The 20,035-nt window shown below is 35.7% G+C and overlaps 4 protein-coding genes, 1 non-coding gene and 1 pseudogene across 5 annotated transcripts; 1 reads left to right on the plus strand and 5 right to left on the minus strand.

Annotated features, from left to right (window-relative positions):
* The window catches only part of LOC110011291, a 2,157-nt pseudogene extending 906 nt beyond the window's left edge, over positions 1-1,251 (minus strand).
* On the minus strand, positions 1,049-2,177 carry LOC105179059 (dehydrin DHN1-like). The gene is made up of 2 exons (XM_011102654.2): positions 1,628-2,177; positions 1,049-1,474 (listed from the first exon to the last, which is right to left on the minus strand). Exons 1-2 carry the CDS (start codon positions 2,078-2,080, stop codon positions 1,274-1,276), a joined length of 654 nt encoding a protein of 217 aa, XP_011100956.1. The 5' UTR covers positions 2,081-2,177; the 3' UTR covers positions 1,049-1,273.
* Positions 2,178-5,024: 2,847 nt separating this feature from the next.
* Positions 5,025-7,106, minus strand: LOC105179076 (bZIP transcription factor 11-like). Its single transcript, XM_020691225.1, has one exon. The coding sequence runs from the start codon at positions 5,771-5,773 to the stop codon at positions 5,258-5,260; it is 516 nt and encodes a 171-aa protein (XP_020546884.1). The 5' UTR covers positions 5,774-7,106; the 3' UTR covers positions 5,025-5,257.
* Positions 7,107-7,311: 205 nt separating this feature from the next.
* LOC105179061 (mitogen-activated protein kinase 7) lies at positions 7,312-10,016 on the minus strand. Its single transcript, XM_011102656.2, has 3 exons — positions 9,425-10,016; positions 8,811-9,237; positions 7,312-8,226 (listed from the first exon to the last, which is right to left on the minus strand). Exons 2-3 carry the CDS (start codon positions 9,231-9,233, stop codon positions 7,531-7,533), a joined length of 1,119 nt encoding a protein of 372 aa, XP_011100958.1. The 5' UTR covers positions 9,234-9,237; positions 9,425-10,016; the 3' UTR covers positions 7,312-7,530.
* A 7,277-nt stretch (positions 10,017-17,293) lies between these two features.
* Positions 17,294-17,365, plus strand: TRNAH-GUG. The gene has a single exon. It is a non-coding gene; the product is annotated as a tRNA-His (tRNA).
* A 650-nt stretch (positions 17,366-18,015) lies between these two features.
* Positions 18,016-18,851, minus strand: LOC105179062 (heavy metal-associated isoprenylated plant protein 43-like). Its single transcript, XM_011102657.2, has 2 exons — positions 18,597-18,851; positions 18,016-18,467 (listed from the first exon to the last, which is right to left on the minus strand). Exons 1-2 carry the CDS (start codon positions 18,679-18,681, stop codon positions 18,151-18,153), a joined length of 402 nt encoding a protein of 133 aa, XP_011100959.1. The 5' UTR covers positions 18,682-18,851; the 3' UTR covers positions 18,016-18,150.
* Between the last annotated feature and the right edge of the window lie 1,184 nt (positions 18,852-20,035).

The following is a 20,035-nucleotide window of genomic DNA, read 5'->3' on the forward strand; positions in this document are numbered from 1 at the left end:
TGATCCACTCAAACTAGCACTTTTGGAATCCCTTCTTCCTAATGGGACCACCCAGCTAGGCCCTCCAGCCTGCACACAAAACAAAAATAGAAAAAAGCCATGATTAGCTACCTTAAATACTTGGGCTCTGCCAAACAATTCTTCTCATTTCTTGAACTGAAATATAACATGTTTTTCACTCACGAGAATGGTGGAATCCCTAGCAGCAAGAGCCATTATATCAGCACAAGAAACTGTTTGAGGGCACTCTTTCTCCAGTGCAGATTTGATCTCATCAATCACAATAAATCCCCGAGCTGAGTTCCTGTTGGGATTTGATCTCTTTTCACTGATAATGCTGCCACTGCTGTCCAAAGGTATTGATGCATCACACCCCTACATATTATCAAGAGAAAGAATACTTTATTAAGCACATGCCATTAGAAAAACTTTTGCCCCTTGTACATATTTCTCTTTATATATATATAATTAGTCCACGTTACATTTTTTATTTTTATATTAATATAAATAGATTAAAAAGAAATTAACAAACTAATTACTGGAAGGAAACTAAGAACAATTTTTATTTTATTTTTTTACTTTTTCAATGAAGTTGCAGATAGTGACCGAGAGTTAAAATTGTATTTTTTATTTTTCATATGAGGTCATAAATAACATCCACGACCTGCATTTTTTATTTTTCATAAGAAATCATAAATAACATCCACGATTCCAAGTCGGGTTACTATTAACAACCTTAATTTTCTTTTATATTTTTTTTATTATTATTTCTTATAATTAATTAAATAATAATTAATAATAAATTTAAAAATTAATTATTACAAATATTATACATAAATAATAAAAGTAACCGCCAGTGAGATTTTCTTATTTTCTCACCCATACAAATATTAAATACTCATTAACTATTTATTTGATGTTGCATTTATTTCAATTTTCATGACATCCTGATTTGGTTGAATGGAATGTGGAGTTGATTGATGTATTACACACTTGAATTAAGATTAATTTAGTACGACCACTGACCTCTATGACTTGGAGGAACAAACGCCCGAAAAGTGTGGCATAAATATTATAGCTGAGTGGTACGTATTAATTAGTAGCGGCACACCCGTGTTACAAACTCTTTCTCACAACTTACAGACATCATAAAAACAACATAAACTGAGCATCATTAACTTCAAAAGAAGAAAAACAAAAAAAAACCTTAGCATTATTGCTCACGTACAATATAGCATATATCCATGACATAAGTCCGGCCCGGCGCAAAATATCACTTATGCTGGTGGCCCGGCAGCTTCTCCTTGATTTTCTCCATCATTCCCTTCTTTTCATGGTGTGGACGCTCCGCTCCGCCGTATTCATGACCATAACCGCCGCCCCCGGTGGAATGCCCCCCAGGTAGCTTCTCCTTTATCTTCTCCTTCAGCCCCTTCTTTCTCCTTCCACCAAGCCCGTCGTCCTCCGAAGACGACTGCCGATGAAGTTCCCCCCAGTCCATGGACAATTCACCAATATCATTATTATTATCAGACATTAGATATATGCATATGGAGAGTATTTTATCTATAGAGGGGAAAAGAAAAAGAAAAAAGGAATTAGAAACAGTAGGATTTCAATTACATACCGAACTGCTTGAGCTGCCAGAGCGGCGGCGGTGAACGCCACCAAGACCAACGTCAGTAGTTCCAGCAGCAATCCCGCCACCACTACCACAGTGGGTTCCATAAGCTCCGGTGGTGCCCGGGGCTCGATATGGATCAGTTCCATAAGCTCCGGTGGTGCCGGTGGCTCCATAGGAATCAGTTCCATAAGCTCCGGTGGTGCCGGTGGCTCCATAGGGATCAGTTCCATAAGCCCCGGTGGGTCCATGCGGATCAGTTGCGTAAGCCCCGGTGGCTGCATACTGATTAGCATAAGGGCCGGCGGTGGCGGTGGGGGTGTGATCAGCTCCAGTAATGGGACCATAGTCCCCGAGAGTACCTCCTCCAGCTCCAGTGCGGTGAATGGGGTTTCCATACTCATCGGTTTGACGGATGGGGTTGCCATACTCGTCGGTGTGCCTCCCGTATTGAGCCATCTTGCTTTATTCTTGTGTTGGGCTGTCAAGAGTGATGAGATGAGAGATGAGAGATGCAGGTGAGATTGAAGCAATAATTGAGAGGATGTGAGTGTTGAATATGGTTCTGCTTTATATAGAAGAAGAGCATGAGGCAGAGGCATGAATGATGAATGATGAAGCTCCCCCTAGTAACCTGAAAATGATAGAGAGGTACAAGTGTTGCATGAAAATCAACCCACATGCCACGTTGGGCCTAATGGAGCGACACGTGTCCCCGACTCAGCAGAATGGAATAAAAGATGACGATTGTTTTGCTTTTCCCTTTTCTCTCTCTTTTTGAAGAACATACACCTACAGAAGAACATACACCTACCATAATTAATTATTATCAGGTAGAAGAAGAAAACGAATCAATTTGTTAATTGATCAAAGGGTGAGCAGACCACTTTTTGATATATCCACCCATGTACTTTATCTGAATAACCACACACAAATCTTCAATATCTGAAACATCAAAAAACACTCGCCCTCTCAATTTCTGCCTTCTGTCATCTGGAGTAATACTCCATTTTAATTATCTTTCCTGAGCACAATACACACGAAGACCCATTTGTCAAATGCTAACACACCAGAAATTTTACGATGAGAACAACAACATTACTGAATCTTACTCATGCTCTAATTCCCAAATGCAAGTAGCCCGTTGGAGACAAATGATCTGAATATATATATATATATATCGCTTATGATTGCAGAGAAAATCAGTGACATGTCCAAAATCTACAGTCAATAACTTAAAACGGTATTCCATACACAAATTATCTTACAATGCAAAATGCACCCCACAAAAAGATTTACAAATCAACCATTGAAATCAATATTTACTTTACTTGATAACCATGGTGCATTTATCCTATCTGGGCTTTTACACAATTGGGCTAATCCACCACTTTTTCCATAAAAAAAGTAAGAGATGTAAAATTGAGTGCATATAAAATGATAACTGCACAATTTGTTATGATTTTACCTTTCTTTTTTAGCTAAAATATTTCTAATCATGTAAATTTTATTGTATATTCAGCTAAAAAGGTTTGATATGGATAAAGATGACAAAATCAAGTTAAAAATAAAAATTGAAAGCACCAAAAAGGGAAGAAAATGTTTTAGACAGTTTCGTAGAGCTGACTAAATGTGCCCACACTCAGTGTACCAGTCAACATTAAAGAAGAAAAGGAAAGATGCAAATTTTTATAAGAGAAAAAAGAATTATTTGCTGCGGATTTTGGAAATGATCCCTTTAATATTTGACTGATGTAATGGGATGATTTGTTGACTTTTTAAGAACTGATTATGTACTTAACCCCCCTTATGTCTAGATTCGTAGAATGCTTTTATTATAAATAGAGGGGGTCTCTCAATTTGTGAATATATATATTGAATTCTATTGACAACTTTATTTTCATATTCTCTCTTTAGTTTTAATTCATTGCCTAGAGTTAATGGAATTCCACTTCCTAGTGTGTTCTTCCATTAACATGTCCGGCTAATTTCATCATTTTCTGGTTAGGGTTAAGGTGATGCTTGATTCCTAAATTAATGTGAGATCTAATTCGTACTTTCTATGCTTGTTAAATAAGTATTGATGTTGTTCTTTGTGCCCTTATTACAAACATTTGATTTATGATAATATGGTCAATTGTTCATTGTCAAGAAGGTTTGCTTAGCTAATTGAACTCTACCAATCCGTGTAATTATTTGTTTAGTTCCATACTCAGTAGCAACGTAGAATGATTAATTATGTCAAAGTAGTTAGTTATGTTATGGGAAATGCATTATCAAATTTAAACGAATTATCCTCGTAGGAATTTGTTAATTAGAATCAGGTCTTTCTAATACTTAATGTTGTTAATGAATTAAATCTTGTCGACGTTCCTAGGATTGTCCATTGATTAGGGATTTAACCAATGGTCGTACCTTGGCTGACGAAAAGATAAGGAAAGATAAGGTCGTTAGGTCGTACCAATGACTATAACTGATTTATTTGTTTGAACAAATGTTATATTTGCATCTATGATCAACCTACGAATGAAGCATGAACCTGACCTTAACCGAAAAAAGTTCTCTCTCACTTATTCATCCTTTAATTTTAATAGCTTTCCAGAATAAAAAGATCTAAATTAATATTTTTTTTAAAATCGTCCGCGACTCGATATATTTTTCTTATAATATTTATATAAATTATATATGTATAATCTTTTTAATAATTTTTAAAAAATTAACCCAAAAAATCTGGTTATTAAAATTACAAAATAGATGTAATAGGCTAATTAGGTAAGTGAGGATGTGAGTCGAATAAGCCTTGGAGTTGGAGCTCCGTATTTGGGTTGGGTGGATTATGGAGTGTGGAGGTAAACATCCAACATGCCTCCAATATTGGGTCCAATGTGGTACGCAAGCACGCACTTTCGTTTTTATCAGAAGCTGTTCTTCTTTAAGCAGAAAAAGTTACTTGTGCCTAATTAATTCTTGACTTACTCATTAATTTTCTGGAACAAAAGGAAAACTTTTAATTTCGGATATCCTGAAAAGATAATTTGATGAGTACAATAATACAACATGCATGCATGTACATATATATTATATAAATATATTTATAAAAGAAGTCCACTATACACTCAATAATTTGAAGGTGGAGCGGTACGTACTGAGCTGTTTGTAGGTTTAGTAGTGTAATTCTAAATATAATATTTCCAATAATTCAAAATCTTGACGTCACCATTCCAAATCATATTTCTTGACCACGTCCAAAACCCATTCCTACCCACCCAATTAGTTTAATTATTACAATTTAAGCACCCAACCCCTACCCCCACACCCCAATCATCCAGATATTATATATAGTACAGTACTACCCACTTCTAACAAATGTATCAACTAAGGAACCCAACCCTATTGGAGTACTTGCAAAATATTAATGAACACATCCGCACACACATTATAAATTCATCAAACCCATGCATCCTTTTATTTATATATCATTTATTACATCATTTGGCCATTGTCTCATGTTTGGTAATCACTATTCATTCATCAAATCATGTATTAATTCATATATCATGATTTGATTTGTCCACAAATAGTTTCATAATGCACCCATATGAAACTTGGCTATCCATGGAATGCTTAGCTTGCTGATCAGTACATGAGGACATCAGGCAAATTAGCCATAACTGGTTCATTAACATGGTTTAAACTCCAAGGTTTCAAGAAGTCTCCCCCATTCATCATCATCATCATCATCATCATCCCATCTTCATCATAATAATCCTCCATCTCGGGACCTGCAGCAGTAATTCTGTTTGAGTCGATGTACTTAATAATGTCATTAAGTGCCTGAACCCTGTGATTCAATTCGGACATCTGAGCCCTGAGAACTGAGTTCTCACACTCAATATTCAAACAAAGCTGAGTGACAAGATTGATGTTTGAGAGAATGTGATTATTTTCAGCCCTGAGTTGATTCACCTGAGCATTCAGATCATCCAAGTGCTTCTGCTTCCTCATTCGGGATCTTCGTGCTGATTCCCGGTTGGAAACGATTCGTTTTCGTTTCCTCTCATCCGTTACATGCTGCCGGTTTTCCTCGGAACCCGAGTTTTGAAGGGAGATGGAGATAGACCCTGAAGAAGTTGCACTGGTTGGAGAAGCCATGTTATATGTATATGATAAAAAAAAATTAAGTATAAGCTGCCCACAAGAATGTCTTGTTTTCAAGAAAATTAAAGATTTTAATTAGTACACCCTCTAGACCGAAAGACTATAAGAGATTTGCAAGTAACTTAGTGATGTGTTCATGAGAAAACATAGAACCAGTAGAGGAAGACAACAGAGAAGGACTGAACAAGGTGGGAACGACGATGGAGAGATGAGTTTACAGTAAATCCAGAAAGCAGGATTTCACTGAGTACCGGCGACATGAGTCTTGTGATTGTCTAACAAATGCTTCCACATCAAAATATTTGAGGGATTTACACAACCAGGTTGAGACAGAAAAGAAGAATCAAGAAGAGAGGAGCCGATGAGTTTGGGTACGACAACTTTGAGGATTACAAAGACGAAGAAAAGAGAAGATATAGAGCAAAAGCCAATAAAAAAAATAAATGGAGAGAAGGGGCTTTAGGCCGTATTGAAAGTGGAATATATACACACAGAACACTCTCCCTACAGGAAATAAAGTGTTACTTATGTCAGCAGCATCAATCATGCAGACTATATAATTATCTCTCTTTTCTCATCTTGATGATGAGTTTCTTTGTCCCGCATCAATCATGCAGACTATATAATTATCTCTCTTTTCTCATCTTGATGATGAGTTTCTTTGTCCCGGGAATAAACTTCACTGGAAGCCCTCTCCAGCAGCAGATAGATAAATGTGAATTAGTGACAATATTTCCAGTGGAAAATTAGAAATTGAACAATGAATGGTGGGTCGACCAATATAGCTATAGTCTATCACATTCTAATGAATATTACTCATCAGCATTCAGCACAAAAAAGTGAATTTCTCCAGTTTTAGGATGAACGTAAAACCCAATCTCTTCATTTCCATCAAAGACTCTGTCAGAAACAACCTTGTCTGCCCAATCTTCATGGAATCCAAAGGGCTCAAACTTCTCATCTTGCCTAAGTTTTAAGGTTTATTTCTTCTCTGTGTTATCATCCACAACCTCTAGTGGGAAACTCCATGTTTTGTTTTCCATGTGTTGTGGTTTGTCAAAACCCAATTTCTTCAAGATGGCCCTCGCTTCATTTCCATCAAATTGTATCTATTCCAATCCCTCCTCTCCAAGCAATTTTCTGACAATATATCTTTCACTACTACTGGTTGAAAGAGCTTTCTCTTTCTTGGATCTATTGTTAGACAATTCTGAACTAATTTTACGAAACACTTTTTGTGCTCAATGGATGAAATAGCTTGCTTTGTTCAGGATGGAAACTAGAGAAAGCCACACCAAAATTTTGTGTTCTAGGCATACTTAAATTTCCATGAAGCATCATATATACTATGTCGTCCATGTCATTGTTGCTAACATGTTAATCCTAGATTTCTTCCATCAAAATTTGGCTTCAAGCTCTCGCATGTTGGCATAATGTGGTGTTAATTCTAGCCGCACATTTCATCAAAACGAAATATACATAGCCATAATTAGAAAATACGATAGGAAATATAGTTGATGAATACACAAATATGTCACATGTCATGAAGAAGCTCCGTCTCATTGCAATACGCCAATAATACTCAATGACCATCAAAGTTCTCATGCGTGTTTGCATCTCTACTTCACAAAAACCTGAAATAGATAACATTTTTGTGCTCAGCTCATTGGATATGATTCTGTTCCTTATCATATCCTCCATCTTTAACTATTTTCGTGAAGAAATATATTAGGAATTCTGTGGACTGAACATCAATATATCAGATTGTTGTAAGCATAAGCAGCTTCAGGATGGTAATAGAGGATCTCCCTCAACATCATCTCCCTAATAACTGGTTCTCCCATATTCTCATCTATATCCACATTGATACGGTACGGAGCTGGAGGATTGCTACTCGGATCATACAAACTTGAGATATAGGGGTGACAGAGAGCCTCTGTAACACTGATTCTTTTGGATGGGTCAAATACAAGCATCCGATCCAACAAATCTATCGCCAGAGGGTCTGCGTGCGGATACAAGGAAGAAAAATGAGCTCCTCTGGAACGGCCAAGTGACAAGATGAACCTTTTGGCTTTTGCATTATCTATAAACCTGAGCTCTGCTTCAGGTTGGCTACCAAGGACACTGATAATAAGCTTGAGTTGACTGAGGCAATCAGTTCCTGGAAAGATTGGTTTACGGCCGAGAATTTCTGCTAAGATGCATCCTACAGCCCAGATATCAATGGAGGTTCCATAATTGTCGCAGGAAAGAAGCAGCTCCGGTGCACGATACCATCTCGTGACTACATATTCAGTCATGAACTGTCCGTTGTCTCTGCTGGTTCGTGCCAGCCCGAAATCACAAATCTTCAGCTGACAATTAGCGTTGACGAGGAGATTTCCGGGCTTCAAGTCCCGGTGAAGAATGTTTGCAGAATGTAGATATTTCAATCCCCTGAGAAGCTGCATAATGGAACCACCCAGAAAGACCAACAATTATATAGCAGGGGTTCTTGAATCTATTTAATTAAGAGCAGAAGAGAGTTCTAAAGTAGATGTTGCTGACTCTGACGTTTTCTTGAGTTTAGATAAGTAAAATAGCTGTTTGAATACACAACTTTAAATAGCATTTCTTGAAACAGTTAATAGATTCAATCTTTCGTCTAATCATTTTCTTGCAGATTGTTTCAGTATAAGCAGTTTAATGTTCCAGAAAGAATATTTTTTAATAAGCAGTTTAATGTTCCAGAAAGAATATAAAAAATACGATCATAGTTGTTAAATTTAAGAATGATCACTTGATCACCTAACCTTCGTATGGAATCAAGTCGATTGTGGAAGCATGAGAGTTTTTGACGTTGGGCACCGCTATTTTTCATTCTTGTATTCCAGTAGAAAAGAGGACCATATATTGACTAAATAACTAGTTTTCTTCTCATTATTTGTGTTGCAATGAATTACAATTGAGAGACTTCCTAACATTAGACATTAATAAGTATATAAATCAATGTCGATATGCCTCCGAAAGCTAAGATAAGAACTAATACCTGGAAAATAAAGTATTTACAGTGGTCATTTGACAGAGGCTGTGAGGACTTAATAATCTGATGAAGATCGGTATCCATCAACTCGTAGACCATATAAACATCTTTAAAACCCCTCCAATTAGTCGGCATCATAACATCCTTAAGAGCAATCACATTTTCGTGCTTTATGCAACGCAACAACATGAGTTCTCTTAGAGTCCTCAGAGCATCAATCCGGTTTCCAAACACATTATTGATCTTCTTGATGGCAACTCTTTCATTTGTGTCCCTATTGATGGACGAACAGACCACCCCGTACGCTCCTCTGCCTATCGGCTTGATCGGCATATATTTGGTGTCTATTTCAAACAATGTATGCCACATTGTATAGTAATGCTTTCCTATAGGCCTAAATCCATTTGGAGGCTCCACAGGAGTCGCCATATCACTGTAATTTTCCATGAACGATACTTTAAATAAATGATTGGGGAATTGCTTGCATAAAAGACACTCAATCATAATATAAACATATATATATACATATATATTTCTGTGAATTTGAATGAAAGGGAAAAACAGAAAGAAAGAGAGAGAGAGAGAGAGAGAGAGAAAGAAAACTAAAGTGGGGAGCTTACATCTCGGTGATTCAACCTTCTCGGCTGGGACAGAATAATCTTGGAATTTGAACTTTCCTTTCCTCTCAATCTTCCACCTTTATCATCCCTGAAAAGCCAACGTTTCTGCTGAGAAGTAAAGCCAAAGCGTCACAATTTCATCGCTGCCTTTGCAGATATTATTAGAGTAATAAAAATGATCAACAGCTCATCATCATTAACATCATCATCTGAGATTACTCTCTCTTCTAATTCTTGGCAACCAAAGTAACATGAAGAAGGTGGATAATGATATCAAAAAGTAGTAGATTTAAAAACAAATTATATGAAAAAGGGACAAAAGAAGGGATATAATTGAGGTGGTAGTAGATGTAGATGTTGATGTAGATGGGGGTCGGGGGGCTTTCTCCAAAACCCACAAACACAGACAGCTAATATGTATGTGTGTTCTCTCCTCAACTGAATTCATTCACATATTTTAATTTGTTCAAGTAGAATGTAAGAAATGTAGAGAACTCGTTTTTCCTTTTATCGTTAATGTTAGTATTGATTGGATATACAATGTTTTCTGTTTTAGTGATAGGGTTTGACGAAAGATTCGAGTTTTGGAGGTTGCTTAATTTGATGAAATGTATGTATGTATGTAAATGTAATGGAGTTGTTGACGTGAGGAGTTTAACTTTGAAAGTTGGAATGGAAGGTTCTGAGACGGGATGAATTACAGCATGATCCACGTGGAAAGATATGAGATGCAGGCTGGCTTTTCCGGGGCGGCTCTTTCTTTTTTACTTTTTTTCTTGTATATCTATTGGAATACTGCCAGAATTTAGATTTTTTTTCGTTTCGAGGGGTGTAATATAATAACAAAATTTGGAACTAACTACTCAGTGACCAATTAAAAGCTAGTTAATATACTTTGAAGTAGGTATGTGGACTTTTGTATGTATTGCCATAAAACAAGTTGTAGGTGTCATTTTTGTTGGCAACTTGGCAAATGCATGTTTAGACTAATTAAATTTCAACCAGAATTCGCAGTGGTGGTCGCTTAACATCAGCTCAAACCGTAAAGATTAACTACATAATCGGCCTGCAAATAGCTTAGATCTCATAACATTAAACTTCTTATTATTCAAACTGATTTCAAATGTCTATAGACTCTAGCTTGTGAAAATTACTTATTAAAATTGAAATAGTTTCCATTAAGATAAAATATACTTTAAATTTTATTGATTTATTCAATAGCGAATAAGCCAATTAAATCCAAATGGGTTCAAAAAGCGAAAATTAGACTACATTAGTTTATAGAAAAATTCATGGATAATTTAGTAGTTGTAGGGTATACGCAAAATAAATGTATAGACTACTTTAATATATATATTTTTTGTGATAAAAATTGCAATTATTGGAACCTTAGTTGCACTTTAAGCTATGTATGGGCTAGTAATTCATCAAATAGATGTAAGAATTATATTTTAAAATAGTGATTTAGAAGAAGAAATATATATAGAACAACTTAAAGGGTTTGTAGTTCCTAATCAAGTATGCAAATTTAGAAAATCTATCTATGGTCTTAAGTAGGCTTCCAAACAATAATATGGAAAATTTACTCTATTAACTAATGAATACAGTGTAAGTGCATTAGATACTTGTGTTTGTTTGCGTTAGATTGTGTGGTTTTATGTCAGTGTGTTGATGACTAGCTAATTTTTTTACCTATCTTAGAAATAGTTGATGAAACCAAGAGATTTTTGTCTTCACAATTTGACATGAAAGATCTAAGTGAGCTGATATATTATTGGTGTTAAAATTTTTAAAACTAAAATTGTATTTTTCTTATGTCAATCATACTACATGGAGAAAATCTCGATTAAGTTTAACTGTCATGATGAAATGCTTGTTAGAACATCGTATGATGGTAGCTAGTATATATATGAAAATGAATAACGACGATAGTGTGGCACAAGTTGAGAATGTAAAAATTATAAAGAATGATATGTGCTTAATGAAGCTATCTACATGAGTGTGAAGGTGGACCATCTTCTATAAAGGATATTGAGTTGTTTGTAGAACATCCATCAAAACTCAAGGTACTAGTATAGGGCCATTAATATCACTCCGAATTCATAGAGCAACGGACTTAAAGAAATAATACGTATTATGGGGATGTCAATTTGAGCTATCAAAAGAAAAAAATTATTTTATTTTCTTTAGTTGGGTTGTTGCACTCACCTTACTATTTATTAATTTAGTGGAAAGACATTAATACTTAAGTATATTCCTTCACTCCAAACAATTGTATTCTTTAAGTAGTTAGTCATTCATGGGGAATGATAATTGCCTAATTTGACACATAATCATTGGAATAATGTGTTCGTTTTAGTATTAAAAACTTCTAAATATGTGACATTTTTATGCTTTTAGTTTGAAAGGATTTGATGAGATGTTAAATGGAGAACTTGAACTAAAAGGGTGAAAATGGAAGACAAATGTTGGAGAAAAGAAAAATATCACAAATTTATAGATGTTGTTAGACGTGCCTATGTTTAATACTGCATACAAAGTAATAAATGTGGAGGAGCGGACGGAGTTTTTGGAGAAAAGCTAGTTCACATGTGGACTATAGTGACTTTTAACTAGTGACAATACTGCATACTTCATTATATTTTAATAGTCGTGGAGAATGCATACTAACTTAATTGAATCATCATAGGATCGGATTTATTGATTTAGAATTGGGTCATTCTAATTCTTAATGTTGTTGGTATTTAAATTTTAAGGATATTTCCAAGTTCTTTACTGATTAGAGGGTTAGTCAAGGGATGCATGAATCTTGACCAACGAAAATGTAAGGAAATGTGAGATCTTTAGGTAATATTAATAATTATAACTAATTTATTAATTTATTGTGATGATTGTTATCGTTGCATCAATGATTAATAGTGGAATCAAGCACGATCTAGTCTTTAACTGAAAAGTCTTTTATCATATTATTCCTGTTTTCAATTTTATTTTCTAAATTTAGTTTTAACAAACCTCCCTTTTTCATCAGTAAGTTGATTTAAAACTAATCCATGTAGATTCGATCCTACTCACTATTTTTACATATTTTGGTGTATAAAAATTATTTTTGTTTTACTCAACACTCATCAGAAAATATGGGAAATGACTACTAGAAGGTCATTTTTCTTGTGTCACACTACAAGAAAATATGATATTAACGACAAATTATCAAGTGATAAATATTAAAGTTATCACTAAAATTATATATTAAGTGACACCAATTTTATTTTGTCACTATATCATTGGTCAAATTGTATATTACCCTCCTATGTTTTCAAAAATCAGTTGAAAACTCCCCAATATTTTAGAAATAGGCAACCCCCTCTTTTCTAAAACCTTGCACAAAATCCCCCTACCGTTGGAAGTTAACTGAAGGTGAATGGACTCACAAGTGGTGTGAGTGAGTATGATTTTTTTGCGAATTTTGACATATTTTTGCTATAAATTGAGAAAAATACTCCTATATTGAATTTAAAATTACCATAATCAAATATACTTATTTTAACTTTATTTTTAATTGATTCTTTTTACATTTTTATCCCTCCTAAAAAGTAAATAATTTTATTTTAAATATTAAAATACAAAAAAATTATAATTTTTATAAATTTATAATTTAAGTAAAAAATTAAATTAGAATCACAATACAAAAAATAATATATAAAAATATTAAATTAATAATTAATTTAAATTTATCTTAATGAATTATTTACTATATATAATTTAAATTTAAATTATTAGTATATTAAATTTAAATTTAAATTTAAATTTTCTTTTTCTTAAATATATTTTTAATTTTAAAAAATAAAAAAATAAAATTGGGCGACGAGGAGAGTCTTGTCGCCACCGCGGCCACCCAAGGGTGCGCCATCGGTAACCTGGGCGATTGTACCACTCAAGGTATCCATGAATCTCAAAACACACCTCTTTGGTGTGTCCATTTTTTCCACAGTGATCACAAACTTGTGCTTTCCTCTCAACTGCTGTTTTTCTCCTTTGAAATGTTCCCGCATTTCCAAACCTTTTAAAATTTGGCCCCTTCACTTGCATAGCCATATTTTGTGTTGGATTTGAAGGTCCTAGATCCACCTCTCTTTGTTTTTCTATTCTTAGGACCTTAGAGTATGCTTTACTGACTGAGGGCATAGGTTAAAGCATGAGTATTTGACTTCTGATGCTATCAAACGAATCACTCAATCCCATTAAAACCTGCATCAAATGATTCTCGGCAATAAGAGCTACCATGGCCTTAGAAGCTCCACAGCTACATTGTGGCAGGGGACTAAGACAGCTGAGTTCATCCCACAACCTTTTGACCTTTGAAAAATAGGCAAACTGACATTGTCCCTTCGACAATAGATGATATTTCTCTTTTCAACTGATAAATCATTGGATCATTACCTTGTCCAAATCTTTTTTCCAATTCAGCCCACAATTCTCTAGCCGTAGTTGTATATAGGAAGCTTTCAACTATTTCTTTAAAATTCGAGTTTAATATCCAAGAAGTGACCATGTAATATGCTCTTACCCACTGTTCATATATCTTGTCACTTTTTCTTCAGGTTTTTTGATTTTTCCATTGATGAAGGGAAGCTTCATTTTTGCTCCTAAAGATATCTTGACACATCTACTCCATGTCAAGAAATTAGAGCCATTCAAAGGAATTGAAACCAGACTCATACCTGGATCGTCTAATTGTTGAATTTCAAGATTTCTGAGTCTTGCGCCATGTTGTTCTGCATTTTCAGCTTTCAGTTCTTGTTTGTTGTAGAAAGGGAATGCAGGATTACAGACCATCAATTGATGACTCTGATACCATGCAAAGAAATAATTTGAAATGAGAAAAAAACCATTTGATGTGGTCGAGATTTTTTTGCTAAAGGATAAAATCGAGAATTTTACCTCGGCACAATTGCGCACCAGGTGAAATGCAATTGCCGCAAAATGTGTAATTTTCAAGAGTGGATGTCTTGTCAATGAATAGTGACTTAGATTAAAAAATTAGTATTTTGGTATTTATAGGGGTGTTGGAAATTATATGATGTGGTGAGGTATATATGTTTAAGGTGTGCCCATACATATCAAATTACTCATTTATCCTTACAAATTAATATTTTTTATTAATGCACATCATACAGCCCCCCACTCTCTGATGGAATATGCCCACCCAGTGTAATATTTTGTCCGAAAGTAAACACTTTTCTAAATCGAGTTAACACATGAGAGTGGATGGGTGGGTAGTTGTTTATTATTATCAATTCATTGGGGATGTATGAATACGCTTGGCCAACAGTGTCTGGTGCCCAACTCGAGCTGGGGGTGCCCCTCGGTCGCGGGGTGCACCAGGCGGTGCGTTGGGGGAGCGCAAGCGCGAGCTGGTGCACCAGAGGAGCGCACGAGCCAGCCCGAGGCAATGCCTCGAGCCATGCTGGCAGCTGGTGCTAAGCGCACGCTGCTGCAGTTGGTGCACCAATCAGCTCGAGCTGGAACACCAGAGGAACGCCCCACGCACCTCGAGCTGGTGCACTAGGAGGTGCACTCGCCAGCTCGAGGCCCTCGAGCTGTGCTGGCAGTTGGTGCTGGTGCCGCACTCGCCAGCCCGAGGCATTGCCTCGGGCTGGTGCTGTGCCGCACTCACCAGCCTCGAGCTGCTGCAGCTGGGGCTGCCTCGGACTGGTGCTGGGGGGCGCTCGCGGGCTCGAGCTGGTGCACCAGGGGAGTTTACTCGGGCGCGCACTCAGGCTCAAGTTAATTCAGCTTGAGTCTTCAAGTGTTTTTTGAGGAGGTGCTTATTTTTGCATCCCCTGGGTTTTGAACCCAGGTCAAAAGAATGGTAAATGGAAACTCCTACCACTACACCATCAAATAATTTTTAATAATATTTGCTCTCATTCTCTATTAGTAGAGGTTAATCAGAATTTATTCATTTTTCGCGCCGAATTCTTTCATTCATTTTGAGAAATTCGACGTCATCTTCAAGAGATGAGATTCCCCGTAAACAATTCTTACCTCTGGTGATGGAGCCCCATAGTTAGGCTTTTACCAACTTCGGAAGGGGGGGGGGGGCAAAATTTTCCGATTCCAATATTTTTAAGAGGGGACCTTGTCTCAACAGTTCGATAAAGGGACGTTGCCTCAAAGGATACTTCATGTCCCGGAGTCGGTCTTTCACCAACTTCAGAGGGATGTAAAGTTTTCGGGGCGACATTATTGACGAGGATCTCAATGAAAGTTCTATTTAGGGGGTCCCGGGATAATAACGACTTTTGTCTATATGACAATGATGAGTTTTGTCTCTAGGGTCCTCGTGAAACTTCAAGGATCTCTATGTCTAAGTTTGTTTTGTTTGTTGGGATTACGACAAGAAAACTAACTCCATTACTCAAAATTCAAAGTACAATATTTTTGGAGAAATCAAAAGGGGAGAAAGATATGTCGATGTTCAGGAGGAATCTCCCCATTGAAGGGTACTTGCTCATGAGTCAGGGGGGTTACCTCCTGGGGTGGTGACTGTTCACGAGGCGAGTCTTGTTCCGCCAAAGCTCGAGACCTGGTTTGCATACTCAGTGTCGAGGTAAATATTTCCCACAGACGGCGCCAGTTAGTAAAATATTTCTTCAAGGAGTACGAGACAGGCAAGTTCATCCCATAATTTCTTGAATTTAGTAAAATATGCAGTTATTGATTGGTCCCCTTGTGTCATAGAATTGATTTCTCTGTCAATTTGGTAAGAGAGGGCCATTACTCACTTCAAATCTTGCTTCCAATTTTGTCCACAAATCTCTAACTGATGTCGTGTAGACGAAAACCTATTGATGGGGGTAAAACCCTATCTTCTCGTAAAAAGACAACTTTGCCCTTGATGGGGCCCAAAATCGCAAGTTTGCCAGTATGACCCGCGCCACTTTTACCGGGTCGGGTCGCGACCCGACCCGACGACCTAGAACACGTGGCACGCGCGTAGCGGGTCGGTAGACCCCCTGGCTCTCTATATATACCTCCCAGTCAGTGTATTAAAGGTACGTCGTCTTGACCACATTTCACCTTCGGCTCGCTCTTTTCTTATAGCGACCCCATATTTCGACCTCAACCAAACACTGACTTCAGCATCGGAGGGCCTTAGCTGGGGGCCACCCCAGCAAGCCTAACGATCTGCTTCTTTTCTCAGGGCCCAATCACTAGTCTGGGAGAGGAGCGACCTCGAACCGCTTGGGAGATCGAACCAAGGAGGTCGCGTAGATTTCGACCCGGATCACCTATGAATCTCTTTAAAAATTAAATTCAACAACCAAGAAAGAACCATATAATCCACCCTCTGCTCTACAGTGCCGTTAGCCGGTTTTGGGCATCTTCCATCAATAAAGCTTAATTTCAATTTGGTTCCTAGGGCCAGCCTCACGGACCTGCTCCAAGAAATATAGTAATTCCCATCTAGCGGGACATACACCAAACTCATACTTAGGTGATCACCATTCTACAAATGCAGGACCTCCGACTCTCCGTATATCTTTGGCTCCTTTGCCACCTTATCTTGCTAACCCCAGCCATTGTATCTCAAAAGGAAGCAAGACAAAGAAAAAAAAGGGAAAATACGCGAGAATATTATCATAAGAAAAGAGAAAAAGAAAAAAAAAAAAAAGAACAGGACCAAAGACACACACAAAAAAAGATTAATTGCATAATGTTTTCCTTTCAACCTATTAAGTACATATTCTTTAAATAACAATCCAAAATTAAGAAAATTGATTTTAATATTATTTGAGTGGAGTTGCCAAGAGACACAAAAGTATCAAACTTGTTTTTAATGTTGGTCCAATCAAGTTGGATAACAAAGTGGCTGTAGTTTAGTGGTAAGAATTCCACGTTGTGGCCGTGGAGACCTGGGCTCGAATCCCAGCAGCCACAAACTGTCGAAGTTTTAACTTTTGCCACTGGCCACCTTCTGATGCAGGCTGTTTAGATCATTACATGAATCATGAATGTAATCCTTCCAAAGTCCAAACTCAACAGAAGTTGATCTGATGAAGAAGGCTAATTTCTGACATGGGATAAGATAAATTTTACAGATAAGTCAATCAATTACAGCATGCAAAATCAAGAATTTTTTGATCTAAATGAAAATATTTGGCTGAGGTAATGAACTGAATTTGCAGACAGCAGGTCTGAGCAAAGAGAATTTAATTAGTTGTCCAGCGGCATTTTCAATTTCAAGTACTAATTGTGTATGGTCGGATAATTGCAGCAGCAGTGCTTTTCCAAACATGGGGATTGCGGATCGATCTCTTTTCTAGATTCAACTGATCATGATCATCAAGTCTTAAACTTGGGTATACATGTGATGATGAGTTAGTTGAATAATGCTGGAGTTGCAGCCATTGATCTTCTAAAGAAACCGATGAATCATTGTCATGTTGTGATGACCGCATTCATCAGGATACTCAAGCTATACTCTAACATCAGTTTTTTTATGCCGAAAGCAAGCGATGAAGTTATGCAGCTCAAGTATACATATGTAGACTGAATTTGTTACACAATGTTTCTTTTTCGAAGCAGGAAACATAGAAACCAATTTATCTGTTATTTGAATATAGATTTAGCATCAACACAAGTTGGAATGTATGGGTAGCTACTAGCTAGTGGCATGGCCATCTCTGCCTATTTTTAATTTGAAAACTGAAAATTCGTTTCTATCACAAGATGGAGCAGTGTGGGTTTGGCTCTTCCCAGCGGGTCATAGGAATAACAGGAATTCTGTCATAAATTGGGTTGGCGGTGAAAGGCGTATGAGTGTCATGTGCCTGGTCTTTCTTTTCTTGGGGTTTTTTTGCTTCAGGCTTTTTCTTCTCCTGGACGTCCTGTTTTTGAGGGGGAGGAGGAGGTGGCCCAATACTCACAACTTGACCAAATTTTCCAGCTTTCCTTGTTTTCACTATTATTTCATATGGATCAGCATCACCCGTCACGCTCAGAGTTCCCTTTGCCCCATCAATTTCTACTTTATCCACCCCTAATTAAGTTGGTTAAGACGTGCAGGAGAGAGTCATATTAATAAATCATACAAAATTAAAGGGAAAGGGGCAGATTTTTCAGCAAAACAGCTAAAGTTGTAAATGATTTTACATGATGAGATACGTACCTGGGATTCCTGATACGGCCTTGAGGATCTTCTTCTTGCATTTTTCGCATGATATGTCTACTTTCAACACAGTCTTTTGTACCATACCTATTACTTAATTATCATCATAATTGAATCTAAGGCCTGCCCAATTCATAGATACATCGCTGCAACTGGAACTGGAAGGGATCTTCAATTCATTTCTCGGGTTGTTCGCCGTTGATTGATCTTTCCCAAATTTCCTACTAAATATTTGTCGCGTTTCATCAGGACAACTAGTTTCGTTTATATTAAAATCAGATGGGACTTTGGAATTTCAACCTTAGGTTTCGTATTCAGATTAATCAAGTTTTGCTTTTGTAGGTGAGTGCTATTTTGTTGAAAAATTATATTTTAGTTACAAAAATATTAAGTTCATAATTTTATTTATATTTCTATATTGAAACATTAGTATTGCAATTACATTTTTCAAAAAATTGATACTAATTTTTTTTAAAATCATTTAGTTTATTATTGGTAAATTTACTTCTCATCTTACTTGATACTATTAATAAAATATTTAATCCTTAAAATTGAAATTTTTCATATTGCATATACGGATTATTATATTTGATGACCTTGTATTGGAATAAATTAGGGTGAAAGTAGAATATTATATATAAAGAAAATTTAATATTAAAATAAAATTAATTAGTCAAAATCCCTTATTTTTTAATTTGTTATAGGAAATTCCTGTTTGATAAAAATTGATCATGTTTCATTTGCTGCTTTTCTTTTTTTTTGGCAATTTGCTATGTTTTAAATTTTATTATATTATATATGTGTATGATATTCTTATTTTACTATCATATCTTGATGTATTTATTTTAATATTATTCATGTGAAATGATTTTAATCTAATTATTTAAAAGCTTAAAAATATTGATTTCTATTTTAAAAATAATCTTTTAAAGTATTTGAATAAATAAGAGGCCAAAGCTTATAAGATGTTAGAGAGTCTTATATAATCAACTCTTTATATTGTAATAATGTATGAAAAAGTCGTCATTTAGTTAACTATTAGAATTTAAAATCATATAAATAGATAATTTTCTTTTTTTTTTTTTTGGAGGGAAAATATCAATTATATGAAGGATAAAAGTAAAATACTTATAAAATTATAAAAATAATTTTGTCAATTGAATGTTAAGATTAAAAGAACTTAAAAAAGATTTTATAATAAAGATGGGTTGAGCGATCTTTCGAATAATTGAATTTTCACAGGCATGCAATTTTAATTTAATTAAAAAGTAGTGCATTTATTTGTTGATAATTAGTTTTATTATTAATAATTATTTATTTTTGTTAAGCTCAATTTATTTTTCTATAAATTTACTCTAAAGAAAAAACATATTACTTTTTTATTAATATACAATTGAAATTTAGTCTACTACTTATATATTATACAGTTATTTTCAAAA

Source organism: Sesamum indicum, unplaced genomic scaffold (assembly GCF_000512975.1).
Source record: "Sesamum indicum cultivar Zhongzhi No. 13 unplaced genomic scaffold, S_indicum_v1.0 scaffold00120, whole genome shotgun sequence".
NCBI classification, from domain to species: Eukaryota; Viridiplantae; Streptophyta; class Magnoliopsida; order Lamiales; family Pedaliaceae; genus Sesamum; species Sesamum indicum.